Source organism: Cebus imitator, unplaced genomic scaffold, assembly GCF_001604975.1.
Source record: "Cebus imitator isolate Cc_AM_T3 unplaced genomic scaffold, Cebus_imitator-1.0 Scaffold39, whole genome shotgun sequence".
NCBI lineage: Eukaryota > Metazoa > Chordata > Mammalia > Primates > Cebidae > Cebus > Cebus imitator.
In genome coordinates, this window is record NW_016107354.1 from 4,770,415 (window position 1) to 4,789,476 (window position 19,062).

Sequence of the window (19,062 nt, forward strand, 5' to 3'; positions counted from 1 at the left end):
ATGAAGCTTACAGTTTTTGGTCTGGCCACAGCTGTTATGCAGTACAGGTACTTGGTTCTGGAGTGGGCCCCCTGCCATCATTTATTTTCAGAAAGGATTAATTTTCATTACAAAAATATCCTCCAATTCACTTAAATTAAAGAGCATTCCTTCTTTGGCATTCTTCCCCTGGCTGCATAGCAGAGGAGAGCTGAGTTACCCCTGATGCAGACTGACTGCACTGATGAGATGTTTCCTACTCCACCACACGCCAGCGCGCTTGAGAGATAATAGGTGGGGGATTCTCAGGAATAGCTATAAGTCTTTCTGGACACAAAGCCTCCCCTGAAACAGTTTATTATGTTCCCTTAGCTCACAAAGAGAAATACCCCCTCCCACTCCCTGCATTTCCTCTTTGAGTGATAGAAAACAATCAACAATGTTTGGCTTTTATCATGACAGGAAGGTTTGGGGAAGCAGGAAGTGAAGGATTTCACTGTTTCATGACTGATATCTTATCTGCAGTACTCAGGGTGGAATAGGTGAATACCCTGTACAGGGCTCTGCCATTTCTATGTGCAGAACATTAATGGTTTTAACAGAGAACAGCAATGTTGTGCCGGAATCAGAGCTTCTTTCTGGGCCTTTGGGAATTGAACTGAAGTTCCAGAATTCATCCTGAGGGGCAGTATCAAGTGAAATTCTTGTGGGCTCCCCTTCTGTTCTTGAATGGCCGCAGCCCTGGCCTGGGCCATGGATGTTGTCCCAGAGAGCTCCCAACACAGAGTGATGCAATCAGTGCAAATGTGCCTCCATTGCATGTTCTATTATGTGCACTATCCGTCTGTTTCATCAGAATAGAAGGAAGGGAGAGTCAGAGCAAGTGCCAAGCTGAGCCATATTGGAGCCTGAGCTAAAAGAAAAACATTGATAGTACTGATGCTGCCTTATTAAAAATCTGATGTTTTGTTCATAATGGGTTTTTGCCTCAGTTTTGATTTGAAAGTGTTGCATTAAAGTATCATCTTGATTCTGAGCTTCTTGGAGCCCTCTTAAATTCTGTTCCCAAGGTGAATTATTCACTTGCCTTATTTTAGTCCTCATGCTGGGAGGTAGGGTACCCAAATGAAGACTTTGATTACAAAATAGTGAGTAGAAACTGTGTTTGTGCTCTTGGGCACTTCTGGGTGAGATTAGGAACCTTATGAAAGTCTCCCTGTGACCACTTTAAAAAGTCCTCCCCACCCCACTGCCTGAAGTTCAGTCTTTACAAATTAATTTATCTGAATTGAACATTCCCTGTAGCAGGCTAAGTTGGAAAATGCAATCCCTGGTGGAGGGAGAGTACAGTAATAGGAAGTTCCTAAAACTGCTTATGCATGCATGAATTTAATCCCACATTTGTAGGCAAGACAGAATGGGAGACATGATGATACTGATTTATTGGAGGTGGTTGCATGGTGACGATGACGGTGGTGGCTGTGGGGATTTAAGAAGAGGTTGCAGAAGGGGAAAGGAAGTTTTGCGGAGAAACTTCTTTTCCTTCACAATTTTTCCAAAGGCTAGATCAATTTAGAGAAATCACATTTCTCAGAACCAGGAGTTATTCTTGCCACTTTCTAGAGATGCTCAGCTAATCAATCCTTGCCACTTCCTCCCATCCAGCTCCCACTGAGCCATCTTCTGTTCTTCATATATTGCATTCCTTTCCTTGGGTTTCAAAAAAATAGAAATCTGAAAGTGCATGAACAGTTCATGATTTTGTTGAAGACCCTCTTCCAAATGTAGTAACAGAGAGTCAGAGGAAGTTTAATGTTCTGTCCAAGGTCACACAAGACAGCACCAGTAGAACCAGAATTCTGGGCTCTTGACTTGCCATGCATTCTTTCAGCCACTCACCACAAATGTATTGGGCACCTACTAGATTAGGTGCTGGAGATATAATGGTAAGCAAAATCAGTCATGGTCCCTATGTTCCTGGGGTTTACAGTCTACTGATGGATGCCAAGACCAGTCAAATAATCACGAGTAAATTTATTATTTATGTTTTCATACATTACTATGTTTTCAAGATGCCAAACATTTCTGTTTTCTGAAGTAAAGAAACAGTTCTACAAGTGTACAAAACACAGGAAATGTGATCAGTCTTGGGGGTCAGTAATTATAGTCTGCACCAAACAACCAGCTTATACCCAGGGACTTCCCCATGATTGTGTTCATGGAAGATGTTACTAAAATTCTTCCCTACCAACTGGTCTCATATGGGACACTGAGTGAAGGGAAAGGAAAGTAACAAAACTCTCTATTTAAAATTCATGAATATCACTCAGAGAGACATTTAAGTCTTAATTTAAAGCTTTCTTACTTTTGCTTTCAAATGAGTTTCATAAACATTCTTATATTGTGCTTCTGAAAACAGTAGATTTGAAGAAGCAAAGTAAACAGTAGATTGAATTGTTGTTAGAGATAACCACACCAGCAATTCTGGAGACAGCTGACAATCTGATAATAAAAAAGGAAACTATAATTATAAAATATAGATGTAACAAACCAAGAAGCACAGAACTCTGAGATCATTAAGGGTAGAGAATATCAATCCCACACATCTCAAAGCCTGAGAGCATCATGTGTATGACAACAGAACACATTAATTCATGTTCTCATTAAATGAACAGCCTCATCAAAGAAAATTAAAATTATATAAGAACATTCTAATTTAAGAGTACATTCTAATTTTAAGAGTACTTCTTAAAAAAGAAAAGAGAGAATAATCAAATAGATGCAATAAAAAACGATAAAGGGGATATCACCACAGATTCCACAGAAATTCAAAACATCATCAGAGATTATTACAAACAACTCTATGCACATAAATTAGTAAACCTGGAAGAAATGGATAAATTCCTGGACACTTGCATCCTCCCAAGCCTAAACCAGGAAGAAATTGAAAACCTGAATAGACCAATAACAAGGTCCGAAGTTAAGGCAGCAATTAAGAGCTTACCACCCAAAAAAAGCCCAGATCCAGACAGGTTCACAGCCGAATTCTACCAGACATACAAAGAGGAGCTGGTACCATTCCTTCTGAAACTATTCCAAATAATCCAAAAAGAGGGAATCCTTCCCAAATCATTTTATGAGACCAACATCATCCTGATACCAAAACCTGGCAGAGACACAGCAAGAAAAGAAAACTTCAGGCAAATATCCATGATGAACATAGATGCCAAAATCTTTAATAAAATACTGGCAAGCCGATAGCAAGAGCACATCAAAAAGCTTATCCACCATGATCAAGTAGGCTTCATCCTGGGGATGCAAGGCTGGTTCAACATACGCAAGTCTATAAATGTAATTCACCACATAAACAGAACCAAAGACAAAAACCACATGATTATCTCAATTGTTGCAGAGAAGGCCTTTGACAAAATTCAACAGCCCTTTATGCTATAAACCCTCGATAAACGAGGTATTGACGGAACGTATCTCAAAGTAATAAAAGCTATTTACAACAAACCAACAGCCAATATCCCACTGAATGGGCAAAAACTGGAAGCATTCCCTTTGAAATCTGGCACTAGACAAGGATTCCCTCTCTCACCACTCCTATTCAATATTTTACTGGAAGTTCTAGCCAGAGCAATCAGGCAAGAAAAAGAAATAGAGGGTATTCAAATAGGAAAGGAGGAAGTCAAATTGTCTCTATTTGCAGACGACATGATTATATGTCTAGAAGACACCATCGTCTCGGCCCCAAATCTCCTGAAACTGATAAGCAACTTTAGCAAAGTCTCAGGATACAAAATCAATGTGCAAAAATCACAAGCATTCCTATACACCAGTAACAGACTTAAAGAGAGCCAAATCAAGAACGAACTACCATTCACAATTGTTACAAAGAGAATAAAATAGGAATACAACTAACAAGGAATGTAAAGGACCTCTTCAAGGAGAACTACAAGCCACTGCTCAATGAAATAAGAGAGGACACAAACAGATGGAGAAACATTCCATGTTCCTGGTTAGGAAGAATCAGTATCGTGAAAATGGCCATAATGCCCAAAGTAATTTACAGATTCAACGCTATTTCCATCAAGCTACCAATGACCTTCTTCACAGAACTGGAAAAAAACACCGTAAACTTCATATGGAACCAAAAGAGAGCCCGCATAGCCAAGTCAATTCTAAGCAAAAAGAACAAGGCGGGAGGCATCACACTACCGGACTTCAAACTATACTACAAGGCTACAGTAATCAAGACAGCATGGTACTGGTACTAAAACAGAGCTATAGACCAATGGAACAGAACAGATGCCTTGGAGGCAACACAACATATCTACAACCATCCGATCTTTGACAAACCTGACAAAAACAAGCAATGGGGAAAGGATTCCCTGTTTAATAAATGGTGTTGGGAAAACTGGCTAGCCATGTGCAGAAAGCAGAAACTGGACCCCTTCCTGACACCTTACACTAAAATTAACTCCAGATGGATTAAAGATTTAAACATAAGACTTAACACCATAAAAACCCTAGAAGAAAATCTAGGCAAAGTCATTCAGGACGTAGGCATAGGCAAGGACTTCATGACCAAAACACCAAAAGCATTGGCAACAAAAGCCAAAATAGACAAATGGGACCTAACTCCACATTAGACAAATAGACAAACTCCACAGCTTCTGCATGGCAAAAGAAACAGTCGTTAGAGTGAATCGGCAACCAACAGAATGGGAAAAAATTTTTGCAGTCTACCCATCGGACAAAGGGCTGATATCCAGAATTTACAAAGAACTAAAACAGATTTACAAGAAAAAAAACAAGCCCATTCAAAAGTGGGTGAAGGATATGAACAGACACTTTACAAAAGAAAACATACATGAGGCCAACAAACATATGAAAAAATGCTCATCATTACTGGTCATTAGAGAAATGCAAATCAAAACTACATTGAGATACCATCTCACACCAGTTAGAATGGCGATCATTAAAAAATCTGGAGACAACAGATGCTGGAGAGGATGTGGAGAAATAGGAACACCTTTACACTGTTGGTGGGAGTGTCAATTAGTTCAACCATTGTGGAAGACAGTGTGGCAATTCCTCAAGGACCGAGAAATAGAAATTCCATTTGACCCAACAATCCCATTACTGGGTATATATCCAAAGGATTATAAATCATTCTACTATAAGGACACATGCACACGAATGTTCATTGCAGTACTGTTCACAATAGCAAAGACCTGGAACCAACCCAAATGCCCATCGATGATAGACTGGACAGGGAAAATGTGGCACATATACACCATGGAATATTATGCAGCCATCAAAAACGATGAGTTTGTGTCCTTTGTAGAGACATGGATGAACTAGGAAACCATCATTCTCAGCAAACTGACACAAGGACAGAAAATCAAACACTGCATGTTCTCGCTTATAGGCGGGTGTTGAACAATGAGGACACATGGATACAGGGAGGGGAGCATCACACCCTAGGGTCCGTTGGGGGCAAATAGAGGAGGGACAGCAGGGGGTGGGGAGTTGGGGAGAGATAGCATGGGGAGAAATGCCAGATATAGGTGAAGGGGAGGAAGGCAGCAAATCACGCTGCCATGTGTGTACCTGTGCAACAATCTTGCATGTTCTTCACATGTACCCCAAATCCTAAAATGCAATAATTAAAAAAAAGACAAAAAAAAATAACGTTTGTGTAAAAAATAAAAGCAAAGACTGGCAAGATGAATTATTGGGGACATAAAATACAAGGTACCATGAATTAAAATGCTGCAACTACAGAAGCAAATGGTGATTAGAGCCCCCATCCACATAGACTGGGTATGACATAAAGAGAAAACGTTAGTGACAAAACAATTGTGAATTATTTTTATTTAATAATTTGATTTTGTTGTTACTTTATTTAAAAAAAAAAAAAAAACTGTTAACTATAGTGGTTCTTCTTCCATGGCAGGGATCAGCAAACTTTTTCTCTAAAGGGCTACATAGTAAGTATTTTAGGCGATGTGAGTCTCTGTTGCAAACTATTCAACTCTTTAACTGTATCANAAAAAAAAAAAAAAAAGAATACAGGGAAGTGTATATGTATTTTTGAAAGATATGGCCAAATTTCCAAAACAGAAAGAAAAAATCCTTAGCACTTGAAGAATTAACTTTGATTATTTAGAAAATGTTCTTTGGGAGCCCTAATACCCTGATGATGATGAAGGGTGCCTCCTAGCAGTGGCTTGCAAATTTAGTGGGGATGCCTCCGACCCCTCTCTCCCTGGTTTTACAGGTCAGTACCCTCAGAGGACACAAGAAGAGAATCATCTGGCCTTTGCCTCTGAACACCCCCAAAATTTTTAATCATTGTGGAATGTAAATTGAGAAATTCTTTAGTGTCATTTGTGGAGGTTGTGTACCTCTCAGATGTGAACAACCTGGGCCTGTATCTGGGTACTATATCTTGGGTCATAACACTCAGATCATGTTCTTCAACAACTTTGAAAATTGTCTTCTGGTCTTCAGAAGGGACATTTGCAGATGGTTGGTGGTACAGAAGGTTTATTTCTCTGGGGTTTTAGAGACTGGCATTTTAAACATCAGATAGAAAATAGAGCATTTTCTGGGCCTGCAAGAGAAGGTCAGTTAGACTTTCCACAGGAATACCCAGCTTTCTAATTTCTATGCATCCTCACACCCACCCTCCCCAGGCCTGCTCCAGAGTGCCTCTGTTCCAGAGCTTTATCCGAATGCTCTGGCCCGTAATTCCTCTCTGCCTGTGAGCCCCTCCAGCATTTACACTTCTTGTCACCTAGCTCAGCATTCATCTTGCAGGGCTTTCTCTCTTACATTTATCATTTAATGAGAATGGCCCTAGACTTCTGGAAGATAGGATCCCTATATTACTCTTCCTCTAAACCTTAACACCATCACATGTGGTTAGGCACATCGTGGGCCCTGAATCCATCCTGGGTGATTGGCTGGGTCTACCTGAGATAGTCTCTCCCATCAATACTCCTCCTTAGAGGGCCCTCTGTGGGTATTTCAAGCCAGTTTTTAGGCTCTAGCAGAAGATGTGTTTTGCCTTGTGGTGGGGATTCATCAGACAACCGCATTGGGAAGCTTTTGTCTACAGAAACACATGGTGCTATCCACAGAAAACTTGTTCACAGAGAAGCAAGGTCCCAGACACAATGCAAGCCTCTTTTAAAGAAGAAGGAATAATCCCTACTGGTCTGAAGGACATAGAGCTCCTCACCTCCTTTTCCTGTCTCTTCTGAGAATTGTATACTTCTCCTCTCCAGGCAATGGGGCAGTAATTTTCCTGATTATGCCTCACACCACAATGACACATTCTTGCACCTTTTAGCTATACTTCTGGAAGGCATAGCATGACCTGATATTATAAAAGTAGTGTTGGGTTCACATGGCACAGGCTTTACAGCAACATTATAGAATTTCGAAATTGGAAGAAATATCCAAAAACTGTATTTTACATTCAGATGTGGAAGTTGAGCCCTGAGAGGACAAATGACTCACTCAAGGTTACACATTGAGCTGGTGGCAGAAAAAAAACAACATAGCGTATTTACTCCTAGGGCTGTGATTTTTCTTTCTTTCTTTTTTTTCCAGGCTGTCTCAACTATGTGAGAGTGAGTATAAACCTATTCAGATTGGATATCTAATACTGTTCAATCTGAAATTGAGTTGTTTTTTTTTTTAACCCATATAACTGAAAGCCATGCTACTAAACACTATAACTTAGCCTTCACTAGCTTCCTTTTAAATAATACCTCTGACATATATGTCGCCATGGTAATGATTCCTTAAGATGTCTTTCAGGAATGGCAGTCCCTGTCCAGTTCAAACCAGTTGAAACCCTCTGGATGAGCCTGCACAGATGTCTGAAAGGTGACCTTTTGATGTCAGAGGACCCAAAACTCCACCCTTATTTTTTTGAACATATATCCTGTGAAGACCCATGAACTTTGACTATGCTTAGTGCAGGATCAGTGATTACCTCATTTTTCCCCACTGCCAATTATCTTTCCACATGCTTTATATCACCGTGCTTCTTTATTTAATAAGTATCCCTAAGTCTTATTTTCAGGAAGCTGGATTTGAGAGCTGTTCTACTGTCTCCTTCTCTGGCTGTCCTGTGAATAAATTTTTTCTCTACTGCAATACTTGTCATTTCAGTAATTGGCTGTCTGCATGACAGGTAGAATTAAAATGGTTTGGGATCAAATCTAAGTCAATTTGTAGATGTTTGAGTTCCAGGTTAAGCAATACAGGTTGATTTATTTAAGCCGATTTGTCAACACAGAATAAAATAAGTAGAGAAAAATTTCTGCTATTGCAAATTTCTCTTTAATGAATTTAGTTATTTAAAAATTTCTATGATTTACTCTGAAATAAGTGGGGAAATACATATTTTTCTCCTGTAAAACTGGAAGTTTCCCACACAGTATCTGGATAATTTATATTCTGTCGTGATGTCTTTCATTACAAATCAGTCTGGTCCAAGCAGAAAGACCTGGCTATATTTTCTCTTCAGTACATTCATTGCCCTAGGGAACCAGGTGTCTTAGCAAATATAGCAGGAATATGAGAAGTCTGTGGGCTAATACATTTTAGTTAAAAGCCTATGGTGAATATTATTACTGAATTCAAGTTTAATAATTGATAAAACATGAATATCTAATGTTTGGTTTCCAGTTTTGATTTGGTAATTTTCATTATACTTATGTGTTGATATCTTTAGAACACAATCTTATAAGTAAATACAAATTATCGCTGGGTTTCCTTGTGGTAAAGCTATTTAAACAGTGTTATAATAAACATCCTCTTTCATACAGTATTCTCTATGTGTGAAAGAATTTCCTTGGTATAGATTTCCAAATACTGAATTATTAGATTACTGCCAAATCACTAAGCAGAATCCTCATCTAGGTACCCTATTACCTGGATTCAATAGTCTACCCCACTCAAAGAGAAGTAGTATAGTTCTCTTTATTATTATTATTATTTTTTTTTGTTTTTCACCAGCTGCTCAAGTATTTCTAAGTAATATAGTTCTCTCTGATAATAATATATTATCATATATATAATATAATAATAAAATATATATAATTATATTATATTATATAATAATATAATGTATATATATATAATATATATATAGTTCTCTCTTGCCCTAATATAGGGCAAGCTAGCAATCATTTTATTTCCTTTTTAAGTTCTCTCTCAATAGGCCCTTTGATAGAAGACTTTTGGCTCTCTCCTTCAAAAACCATAATCTCTGTACAATTTGGAACACTCCAGTTAATTAGAGATCTTTAAACTGTCAATGTAGAGAAAGGGCCAGGCTTTATATTGTCTTACACATGGATTGGTATAAAAGCAGTATTTTAACCTAAGCTCTAAAGTACAATTTTACAGTAATTATTATCCTAGGGCAAATGAAAATTTTGAAAAAATGCATTTTGGCTATGTGATATTAATTTCAGAACTTCATAATATGGTCTCAGCTATGAATCTAATAATATCCTAGAACTTACATATAAAGTTAAAATCAATTTAAACCACTTATTTTTTCTTTGTAAAAATTTGTGTGTGAGAGAATATGTATATGTGTGTGTGGTGTGTATTCTGGCAATAGTGGTATTAAATTTCTGAAGAGAACAAAAATTTGTTAAAAATATTATATAAATAATCCTCTCAGATTATTTTAGAATATATTGGAAAATAGAACCTCTATCTTATAATTAAATATTGAGAATTAGCCATTACTGCCCAAATAAAAGTTATGAAAATAGTTAAATACCAAACTACAAGTAAGATACTTATGGGCGTAATACGTTTACTTTAGTTATTTATTTATTTAAAGAAGGGGTTTCACTCTTGTTGCCCAGCCTGGAGTGCAATGGTGTAATCTTGGCTCATTGTAACCCCTGCCTCCCAGGTTCAAGTGATTCTCCTGCCTCAGCCTCCTGAGTAGCTGGGATTATATAGGTGCCTGCCACCACAACCAGCTAATTTTTGTTTTGTATTTTTAGTAGAGATGGGGTTTCATCATGTTGGCCAGGCTGGTCTTGAATTCCTGACATCAGGTGATCCACCCGCCTTGGCTTCCCAAAGTGCTGGGATTGCAGGCATGGCCACCGTGCCCATCCATACATTTACTATTTAAAAAGTTCTTAAAAACATACCAGACAACTTTGAAATTCCAAGAAATTATTAAACAAAGGCCATGAGTAGATATATAATTCATTAAAGAGGAATTAACAATGTGTAAACAAACATGAAAAGGCACAGCTTCACTCATAATAAAAAAAAATGCAAAATAAAATATCTCTGAAATCACAGCAACTTAATTCAGAAAAGCCAAAAACCAGACATAACTCGGGTATATATCAACAGGAGAATCAATAAATAACTCTTATATTCATGCAATGGAATACTACTCAGCAATAAAACAGGAGAGGGAAACCTGCTGGTATACAAAACAATATGGATGACTCTCAAAAACATGCCAAGTGAAAAAATGTGTATCTCAAAGCATACATACTGTATGAGTCCATTTATATGGAGTTCTGGAGCTGCCTTTAGTAAACTATGATTTATTAAAAATTGAAAATGGTATTTGCCTCTGGGAAGGTGGGGGCAGGTATTGGGGGCAGGGTTTGATGGAAAGGGGCATGAGGCAACTTTTTGGCATAATGATAACATCCTATTTTTTTTTTAGGTTTACATTTTGTAGGTGTATGCAGTTTTCAAAACGCATCCAACCGTATGCTCAAAATTTATGCATTTCATTGTATTGAAACTTTTTCCCTAAAAAGGACCAGCAAGTGAATATTGAACCCTATTTAAGATATGCATACTAACGTGTGTAGAGGTGAAGTGTCCTGCTGAATGCAGCTTACTTTGAGATAAGTTAAAAATAATATGCATTAATGCATATACAGAGGGATGAATAGATATCTAAATATGTGTTAAAGCTAATATAGCAAAATTTTAAAGTCTAGGTATTGGTTACATGGGTATTCATTGTATGATTTCTTCAACTTTTCTGAATTTTTCAATTTTTTCTTAGTAATTTGCTGGCAAACAATCTCTGAAGTGCTATTTTGCCTATTAAAATAAGAATAATATTTAAAAAAATATAATGAGCAGAAAAAAATTTTAAACCCACAATAATGGCCATGATGCCATGAAACAAATACTTCCTTGTCTATTGATATTTGATATTGATAATAAAATATCTAATTGATTTTTTTTGAAGAACAATTTAGCAATTTCTATCCAAGCCACAAAAATGACCTACCTCATCTAATAATTCTATATATAATCTACACCAAGAAATAATCTCAAACATGGAAAACCCTGAAGAAAGATGTTCATTATATCTTATACAGGAATAAGTTAGAAACCTAACTGACCAACAACAAATCAATAGATAAGTTTCTATCCCTGTTGTCACAGAAAATTTGAGATTCTAGTAATAAAATTACAATGAAATAGTAAAATAGATATAGTAAATGACTGATGAGGGAAATGAAATTATGAAGTAAAATACATCTACACTTGAAATATTATACATAGTTAAAAGGCATAGCTATGAAGACAATGCAGTTTCACTGAAAATGTCTGTGATGTGATAGGTACAAAGTAGACAAGTGTGTATATATACGCCATAATTACAGCTGTGTGAAAGTGGTACATGTCTGAAGCTGTTTGTAGTGGATGCTGTTGTGTACTGCCCAAATCTCGCTTTCAGGACTGAGGCTTGCATTACTCCAGCCCTATTGGAGTATGGTGGCTGAAAGCTATCAGATGAGTCAATTTCTGAGAATGGCTCTCAGCCAGAGGGAGTTGTGTTGATCAAGGTCTAGATCCTTCCTGGGAAAAATTCTCATTGAATGGATGGTTGAGGGTAGGACCAGCTATATAAACTGCAAAGTCCAATGAAAAATGAAAATGTGGGTCCTCTTGCTCCAAAATTATTAGGAACTTCATGAAAGTAACAGCAGAACATTAAACTAGGCATGGGGCCCTTCTAAGTGTAGGGGCCCTGTGTGATTGCACAGGTAATATGCCAATGAAGCTGGCTCTATTTCAGTGAGGCATAAAGGCTCAGGCCCCTTGCCTGAAGCTGGTACAACTCTGAAGTTCCAGCCCAGCTCTAGAGCTCCCTGTGAGATAGGTCTTTCCTGTACAGTTCATCTTTTCTCTCTGCCCTACTTTCTTCACTCCCTTATAGGTGTTGATACCAGGGATTCCTCTCAATTGCCTTTTGCCACACAAATCTCCAACTCAGAGTTTGCTTCCCAAGAAATCTTACATAACACACTATTGTTAATGCAAAATAAATGAGCATAAAATCCAGGAAGGAAATACAGTAAATGTATAAGAATAATTTTTTTTCTCTTCTGAATTTTAGAGTATAAGTTTTTAGTTTATAAGTTTACATGACATTCAAAATAAAAATAAACTCCAATTTAAAAAATGATTGTTTTAAGAAAATACACAAAAGAATTGAAAGCACAGACTCAAATCGATAATTGTATACCTGCCATATGCTACAACATGATGAATCCTGAGGACATTATGCCAAGTGAAAGCCAGAGAAAAAAGGACAAATATTGTAGAATTTTACTTATATGAGGCACCCAGAATAGGCAAACTCATACAGACAGAAAGTATCATAGAGGTTACCAGGGACAGGTAGAAGGAATAGTGGGGATTATTGTCAAATACCGTTTCCATTTGGGATGGCAAACAAATTCTGGAAATGGATAATGGTGATGATTTGCACAACACTGGGAATATAATTATTGCCACTAAACTGTATGATTAAAAATGTTAAAATGGTGTTAAAAGGATTCTGTTCCTGCTTACAATTTAGAAAGCAGCAAAGGCATATCACTCCCACCCTAACAATGAGAAAAAGCTGAATAATCTACAAAACAATACTTTTTTGGGCCCTCCAGAAAGCTGAAGTCACAAGGCAAACTGAGTCACAAAGTATACTGATTCAGAAGGGTAAAAAGCTCCTCCAAGAAGAAATGGATCACATGAATTGTTTCAACTTTGGAAGAAGAGGTGGCACTTGACAAAGCTGGTAAGCAGGACTGGATGTGAGTGAAGGAGTGTGTGGGCATCATCAAATTGGTTGAGAGATTGGTCGAACAAAAAGATTGGGGAAGGTTGGATTCACCATCTGTCTGCCTGACCACTTGAGCTGGGTCATTGGTCTCTTTCGCTTGGGGCCCATGGTTCTCAGGACTTCAGGTCCAGACTGGAATCTGTACCATTGGCTCTCAGGCCTTCAAACTACACCACCAGCTTTCCTGGGTCTCTAGCTTGCAGATGAAAGATGGTGGGACTTCTCACATAATTGTATAATCCAATACTTTATAATAAATATAAATTACACACACACACACACACACACATACACACACACACTGTATCTCTGGAGAACCCTGAATACTGCATATATCAAGACAAAAAGTGCAATAGATATGGACTAAATTGTGTCCTTCCAAAATTCATGTTGGAGACTTAACCCCCAATATGATGGTATTTGGAGATGGGGCATTTGAGAGGTAATTAGGTTTAGATGAGGTTGAGAGAGTGGGAGCCCCCATGATGGGATTAGTGCCCTTAGAAGAAGAGATACCAACAAGTTTACTTCTTCTCTTTTGCTGCCATTTGAGAACACAGTAAGAAGGCAGCCATCTGCAAGCCAGGAAGAGAGCACTCACTGGAAACCTAATGGTTGGACAACTTGATCTTGGACGTCCCAGCCTCCAGAACTGTGAGAAATTATAGCTACTTAGTCTATGGTATTTTGTTATGGCAGCCACAGATGACTAAAACAGCGATATGATTAAAAATGAAAATTAAAAATACAAAAAAAACACAAAATATTAGCATTTTAATGAAGACATGACAGGAGATGGCATTTACACGAGCTGGCCTCACTCACCTCACCCGATTCCTGGCCCTGTCAGAGCCTATTTCACGTTTAGATGTTATTTTGTTTGTCCTGGATTTTTTTTTACTCATTTTTATCATTAAAGACATTATGTTAAAATATTATTCTGGATTTCTGAGATTCTTGGCACCCCTTTAAATTTTGCAATGGAAACAAATGCCTTACTCATCTCACCCCAGTTCTGGCCTTGAAGGACACCTTTACCGTATAGAGAAATTGATTTTGTTCACCAAATAAAACGAAGCTAGTCTTTGCCCCAGCAGTTTGCTTTCCCAGCTAAGAAGAGATCAGATATAAAATGCAGATGTGTTCTGGATTTATTCCTGGTTGGGGGATTGCACCCAGGCAGCAGCAACAAAAAACGGTTTTGATTTGCTGGGTCCGAACCTAATTGATCCCCGCAGGTTTCCCTGTTGCTCGCTATGCTTAGGTCTGGCATGGTCCACTGGCTTCTGACAGGGTGGCTTTTATTTTGGAAGTCTGAGGACGCACTGGACGGTCAGCACATGGGGATTTCTGGTTGAGCAGTTTTCAGGGAATGAAATCAGTTCCCATGCGCTTTTTCTGGGAGCATTTGCTGAGCGCCAGCCTTAGAAAAGTTTGCCCTTCTGGGCCCAGATCGCACAAGGAGCAAGCAAAGCGTCTAAGAAGCGCCCCCTGCCGGCAGCGAAAGAGCGGCGGCCAGCGGACCGGAGGACCCCGGGGCAAACCCGCCGCCCAGGTGCACGGGTCCAGGGGCTCCACGGCCGCGGGTGTCAGGACCTAATATACCAGGCCGAATCCTTCGGCCTGACCAGGTGGCGAGTCTTCTAGATCGCGGTAGCCAGGTCCGGGAGGCGGCAGGACTCGCTGTGCCTCTGGACCTACGCTCGGCTCCGGGGCCCGATGCCTGCAAAGCGTCCATTTTGGAAAGATGTTTCACTTGCAGGGAGGGCAAGTGTGTACAGAATGATGGTCAGTGTGTCCGAGACGTGAATGCCAACCAAGACTGCGTCCGTTGGTGGCGTGTGTGCGGGCCCTTCGTGAGGGTGCTTCTGGCAGTCACAGTCCGCGAGTTAGCGAGGAGACGGCTGGGAGGCGGCGAGACCCCGCTCACCCGAGGGCCGCGCATTTCTAACACCTTAAGTAGGGTGAGTTCGTTAGCATCGGATGAGAGTGCATATCCTTAGCTGAGTACAGACACCTGGTAGCCTTCGGGCCTGCAGAGCCCCTTGTGTTCCGTTGGAGGGCGCTGCAGGACGGGCTGTGGTGCGTCCGGGCTTTTGCCTCAGGCAGTCGGCAGCAGGTGAACTGTCCTGGACCGGCAGGCACAGGGCATCTCCACAAACAGAGCTCCTCGGCGCAAGGCCGCTGTGCAAACGGTTTTCAGAGGGGTTGCCCTCGCCGATGGAGGGGCAGGAAGGCGTGTGCGTGCGTGCGTGCGTGCGCGCGCGTGTGTGTCCGCGTGCGCGTTGGGGTGGAGCGGGCTTGTTGGAGGCTGCAATGAGAGGTGGCTTGTTATTCGGGGAGGGGGCACCGCAAAGGGCTTCACTCCCCCCGGGTGAGCCTTCTGGAGGTTGCTGTCCTGTTCAGATCGCCAGTCTCAGTGGTACCACTGCTGGAGAGCCCGCTGGGGTCCGGGTCCGCCCACTGTGGGTCTGTCTGATCTTTCCGTTAGCCCAGCCGGTCGTCTGCATCTCCCCTGGACTCTCCCCTTTGGTTTGGAGGCGCTGTTTCAACGGCTGTCAGTCTCTCAAAGGGTAAATTCAGTTCCAGTCATTTTTTCAGTGGGCCCTTATTCCTAATCCTCCCTCTCCTTTCAGCTGCTGGGCACCTCTCTCGGAGGCGAGCTCCCTGCTTGGGGCGGTCACGGTGCCATGGCATACCTTGCGTGGAGAGGCCTACTTCGGTGGCAACCTGAGCTGAGTCCAACACTGCGGTGGCGTGTGTGCCCCTTGGGGAACAGTCCCTAAATCAGGGTAGGGCAGCAGGTGATCACAAGGAGATGGGTTTGTCCAGGGGTCTGGCCTTCGAGGAATGGATGAAGTACCCCCATCTACGTTTAGGTGAAGCTGCAGAACTCAGTCCCTACGGATGGCAGGAGCTGACTGCGAGCAAGAGCCTTGGGCTCTGTACCTGTCATTAAATGTCCTTGGGACTAGGAACGTGCAGAGGAAGTGTTTGTGTGTGTGTGTGTTTCTCTGGGCTATAGCAATAACAACCTTGCCCTGGGAAAGAAAACCCCAGCTCTCTCAGTACCTAAAGGGGCAGTGAGTCCTCCGTCTTCAGCCATATTGGGCAGAAAGCCTTCCTGGTAGACTAGACCCATAGGATGGGGCTAAGGCCCTTCAACCCCAAGCGAAACCTCAACACACTCAGGCCTGGACATCTCTCCCTGTGCTGTCAAGCTTCCAAACCATTTACATTCATCAATGCCTTCAAACTTGAAGACACCCCACTGGGGCGATGAGGTCTAGAGAGTGTCCAGTTACTTGCTTGAGGTTACACAGAAACAAGGAGTACAGGAAGCCTGGCCTATAGCCTTTCTGCCACACTAACTTCTTGAGAAGGGCCCCAAAAGACATGAGGAACTCTAGGAGACACTCTAGAGAGCCCCCTGAACAAACAGAGCTGTGTGGATCCCAGAGATTTAAATTCCTGTGAAGAACAAAGGCAAGGCGGACTACAGGAGGGGCAACTGAATCCCCCACCCCCAGCTGTACATGTTGTTCTAGGCCCTGGGGAAGGGTACAGAGTGCATGGAAAGATATTTCATGGGGAGGTGTGAAGAAATGGAAAGACTGGAAAATGGGGCCTGAAACCGGAGGAGGCTTGGGGACTCCTAGTTAGGAAGTGCCTTTGGAAAAGTTGTGGAAAATGCCAGGGGGAGCCCAAGACATCATCTAAACAGTCCAGGATAGATGGGAAGAAGGATCTAGCCTGGTGGGCATGGTAGGGAAGAAAGCAGGTATTCAGAGCAGAAGCTCTGTGCAGGAATAGGTACCATGCTTTTTGCCTTTAGCTCCAGGTGTGAACATGCCAAAAACTTAGCTGAAGCTGGCTTGGTCCCCCTCACTAGAAGGTGAGGAAAGACCCTAATATACCAGGTATCTCAAATGACTGAAAAAGGATGTGACAGTGACCTCAGCTGGGTATTGACTGGTTGTACCTAATGGCGGGATCATTTTTCTTGTTACAGAGAGCTGTCAGAGGCTCCCAGAAGTTCTCTCGCTTCCTGGCTCTCAGTCTTGGTCCTATGCCAGGTGGGCAGCCTCCAGGCAGCACCATTCAGGTGAGACAGCTTGGAGCCAGGGGCCCCTCTGCTCCCACTGCCCCTGGGACCAGACAGCTCTGTGGCTCTGAAGTCATGCGTGGCTCCTGGTTAATCAGTGCCCACAGGTGGACCCGGACCTCATGCCCTATCCCCTGAGAGTCACAGTGGCCACATCCTCAGGGGAAGAAACAGAGACCAGGAAGCCTGGTTGCTTATCCTGGGGAGGGGCAGACAGGGACTCACAGCCTGTTGAGTTTGCTTCTCCTCCACAGGTCAGCCCTGGAGCTAGCAGTTCAGACTGGCCACACTCAGTGAGGAGGAAGCGTGCCTCCCACTGGCTGCATTGGTGCAGGACTATGTGCAGATGAAGACCAGTGAGCTAGAGCAGGAGCAGGAGATAGAGGACTCCAGGTGGGGCTCCCCAAGCACCCAGCACAAGGCCTCCTCTCCTGTAGCATACCAAGAAGGAAGATCCCAAGAGGTAGGAGAGAACACACTGGCAAGGGGTCCAGCAAGCTGATTTTTTCAGGAGGACTTGGGGACCAGCCTTTCTCAGACTTCAGGGGAGACAGAGGTCCCAGTGCAGCTGGGAGGACTATGGTTAGATACAATAAAAACCTCCATTTCTGAAAGCTGTTAGAAAGTGAAATAGGAGGTATGGAATTGCTCACTATGGGAATTGCTCTTGCAGTACTGGGAGACCCCCCAGCATTGGATGGGTTAAGACTGGTAAGGGCGAGGCCAGAGATAGACCTGGTATGTATCAGGAGATTTTAGAAATTTGGCTCCACCTCATTAATCTGCATATGACATTCTTTCACACCTGCAAGGAGCCTTCATTTCACATTTGCAAGGTAAAGGTGAGGCCCTTGCAGGGGATGGGGACAGGTAGAGCAGTGTCTGAGGTAGGTTTGAACCTTTAGATGTGTGGCATCTGCCGAGATGTGCATGTTGTCAGGAAGCCAGGGAGAGAACCCTTCCCCAGATCCACATCCCTGTGCACCTTGAGCCTGAGCAGAGACCAGCCTCTGGCCTGGCCCAGCACTACCTGGGCAGAGGCATGTGTTGCACCTGCATTTGCTTTGAGAGCCCCTCTGTAAAGCATGAAGGACTGAACAGCATGTGGAATGCCAGAAAAAGTCACCCCTCCCCACCTAGCCCTTTCCATGTTGCTCTGGCCCACTGCACTTCTCAGCTCTCCTAATGGAGGATGTGTGAGCTCCTCTCCTGCCTGCCCCTCCTGCTCCCACTTGACATGCCCACTGCCTAATTCAGCCTTCTGAGTGACTGCTCACAGGGACAACCCCTGATATATGGTACTGTCTAGCATGTTCTTTCCCTGTAGCCTGACAGCCCCAGATCTAAGGAGTGTGGTCATCTCAGCACTTGAAGAACAACTCACATGTTCTCTGGCATTGACTTCACAGCTGAAATGCCTGGCAAGAAAAGAGACATAGCCAGTGGCTTGCAGAGGGGCCACCCCCAATGTGGTGTACCAGGATAACATCTGAACCCCATTCAGTTCTTCTGATTTTCTTTCTTGATTCTTGGGGTCTTGCTATGTTGCCTAGGCTGGGCTTGATTCTCCACTTTAGCCTCCCCACTATATGGTTCCTCTCTGATTGCTCTTTAGGCTGGTATTGGAGACTTTGCTTGTGTTATAGAATATTAGGGACTTCAAGGTGGGATAAGAGAGAGTGGCAGTCACAGTAAGGATAGGTATTCGAGAGTGTGAGGGCAGCTCCTGAATACTGGTAGGCACATCCCTCATTTCTGGTCATCTGTCTAATGTAACTATATCTAAAAGGCCCTGAGCCATGGTGGTCAC

At 42.0% G+C, this 19,062-nt stretch overlaps 1 protein-coding gene across 1 annotated transcript; it reads left to right on the forward strand.

Moving 5' to 3' along the window:
* LOC108302186 lies at positions 1 to 18,628 on the forward strand. Its single transcript, XM_037737568.1, has 6 exons — positions 1 to 47; positions 14,649 to 15,111; positions 15,161 to 15,720; positions 17,160 to 17,223; positions 17,507 to 17,645; positions 18,588 to 18,628. Exons 1-5 carry the CDS (start codon positions 1 to 3, stop codon positions 17,600 to 17,602), a joined length of 1,230 nt encoding a protein of 409 aa, XP_037593496.1. The 3' UTR covers positions 17,603 to 17,645; positions 18,588 to 18,628.
* Positions 18,629 to 19,062: the final 434 nt, after the last annotated feature.

Coding starts and splice junctions, on each gene's coding strand:
- LOC108302186 (XM_037737568.1), top strand. CDS start 1: ATGAAGCTTACAGTTTTTGGTCTGGCCACAGCTGTTATGCAGTACAG. Junction 48..14,648: donor ACAGCTGTTATGCAGTACAG/GTACTTGGTTCT, acceptor CCCTGCCGGCAG/CGAAAGAGCGGCGGCCAGCG. Junction 15,721..17,159: donor GGCTGTCAGTCTCTCAAAGG/GTAAATTCAGTT, acceptor TTCTTGTTACAG/AGAGCTGTCAGAGGCTCCCA.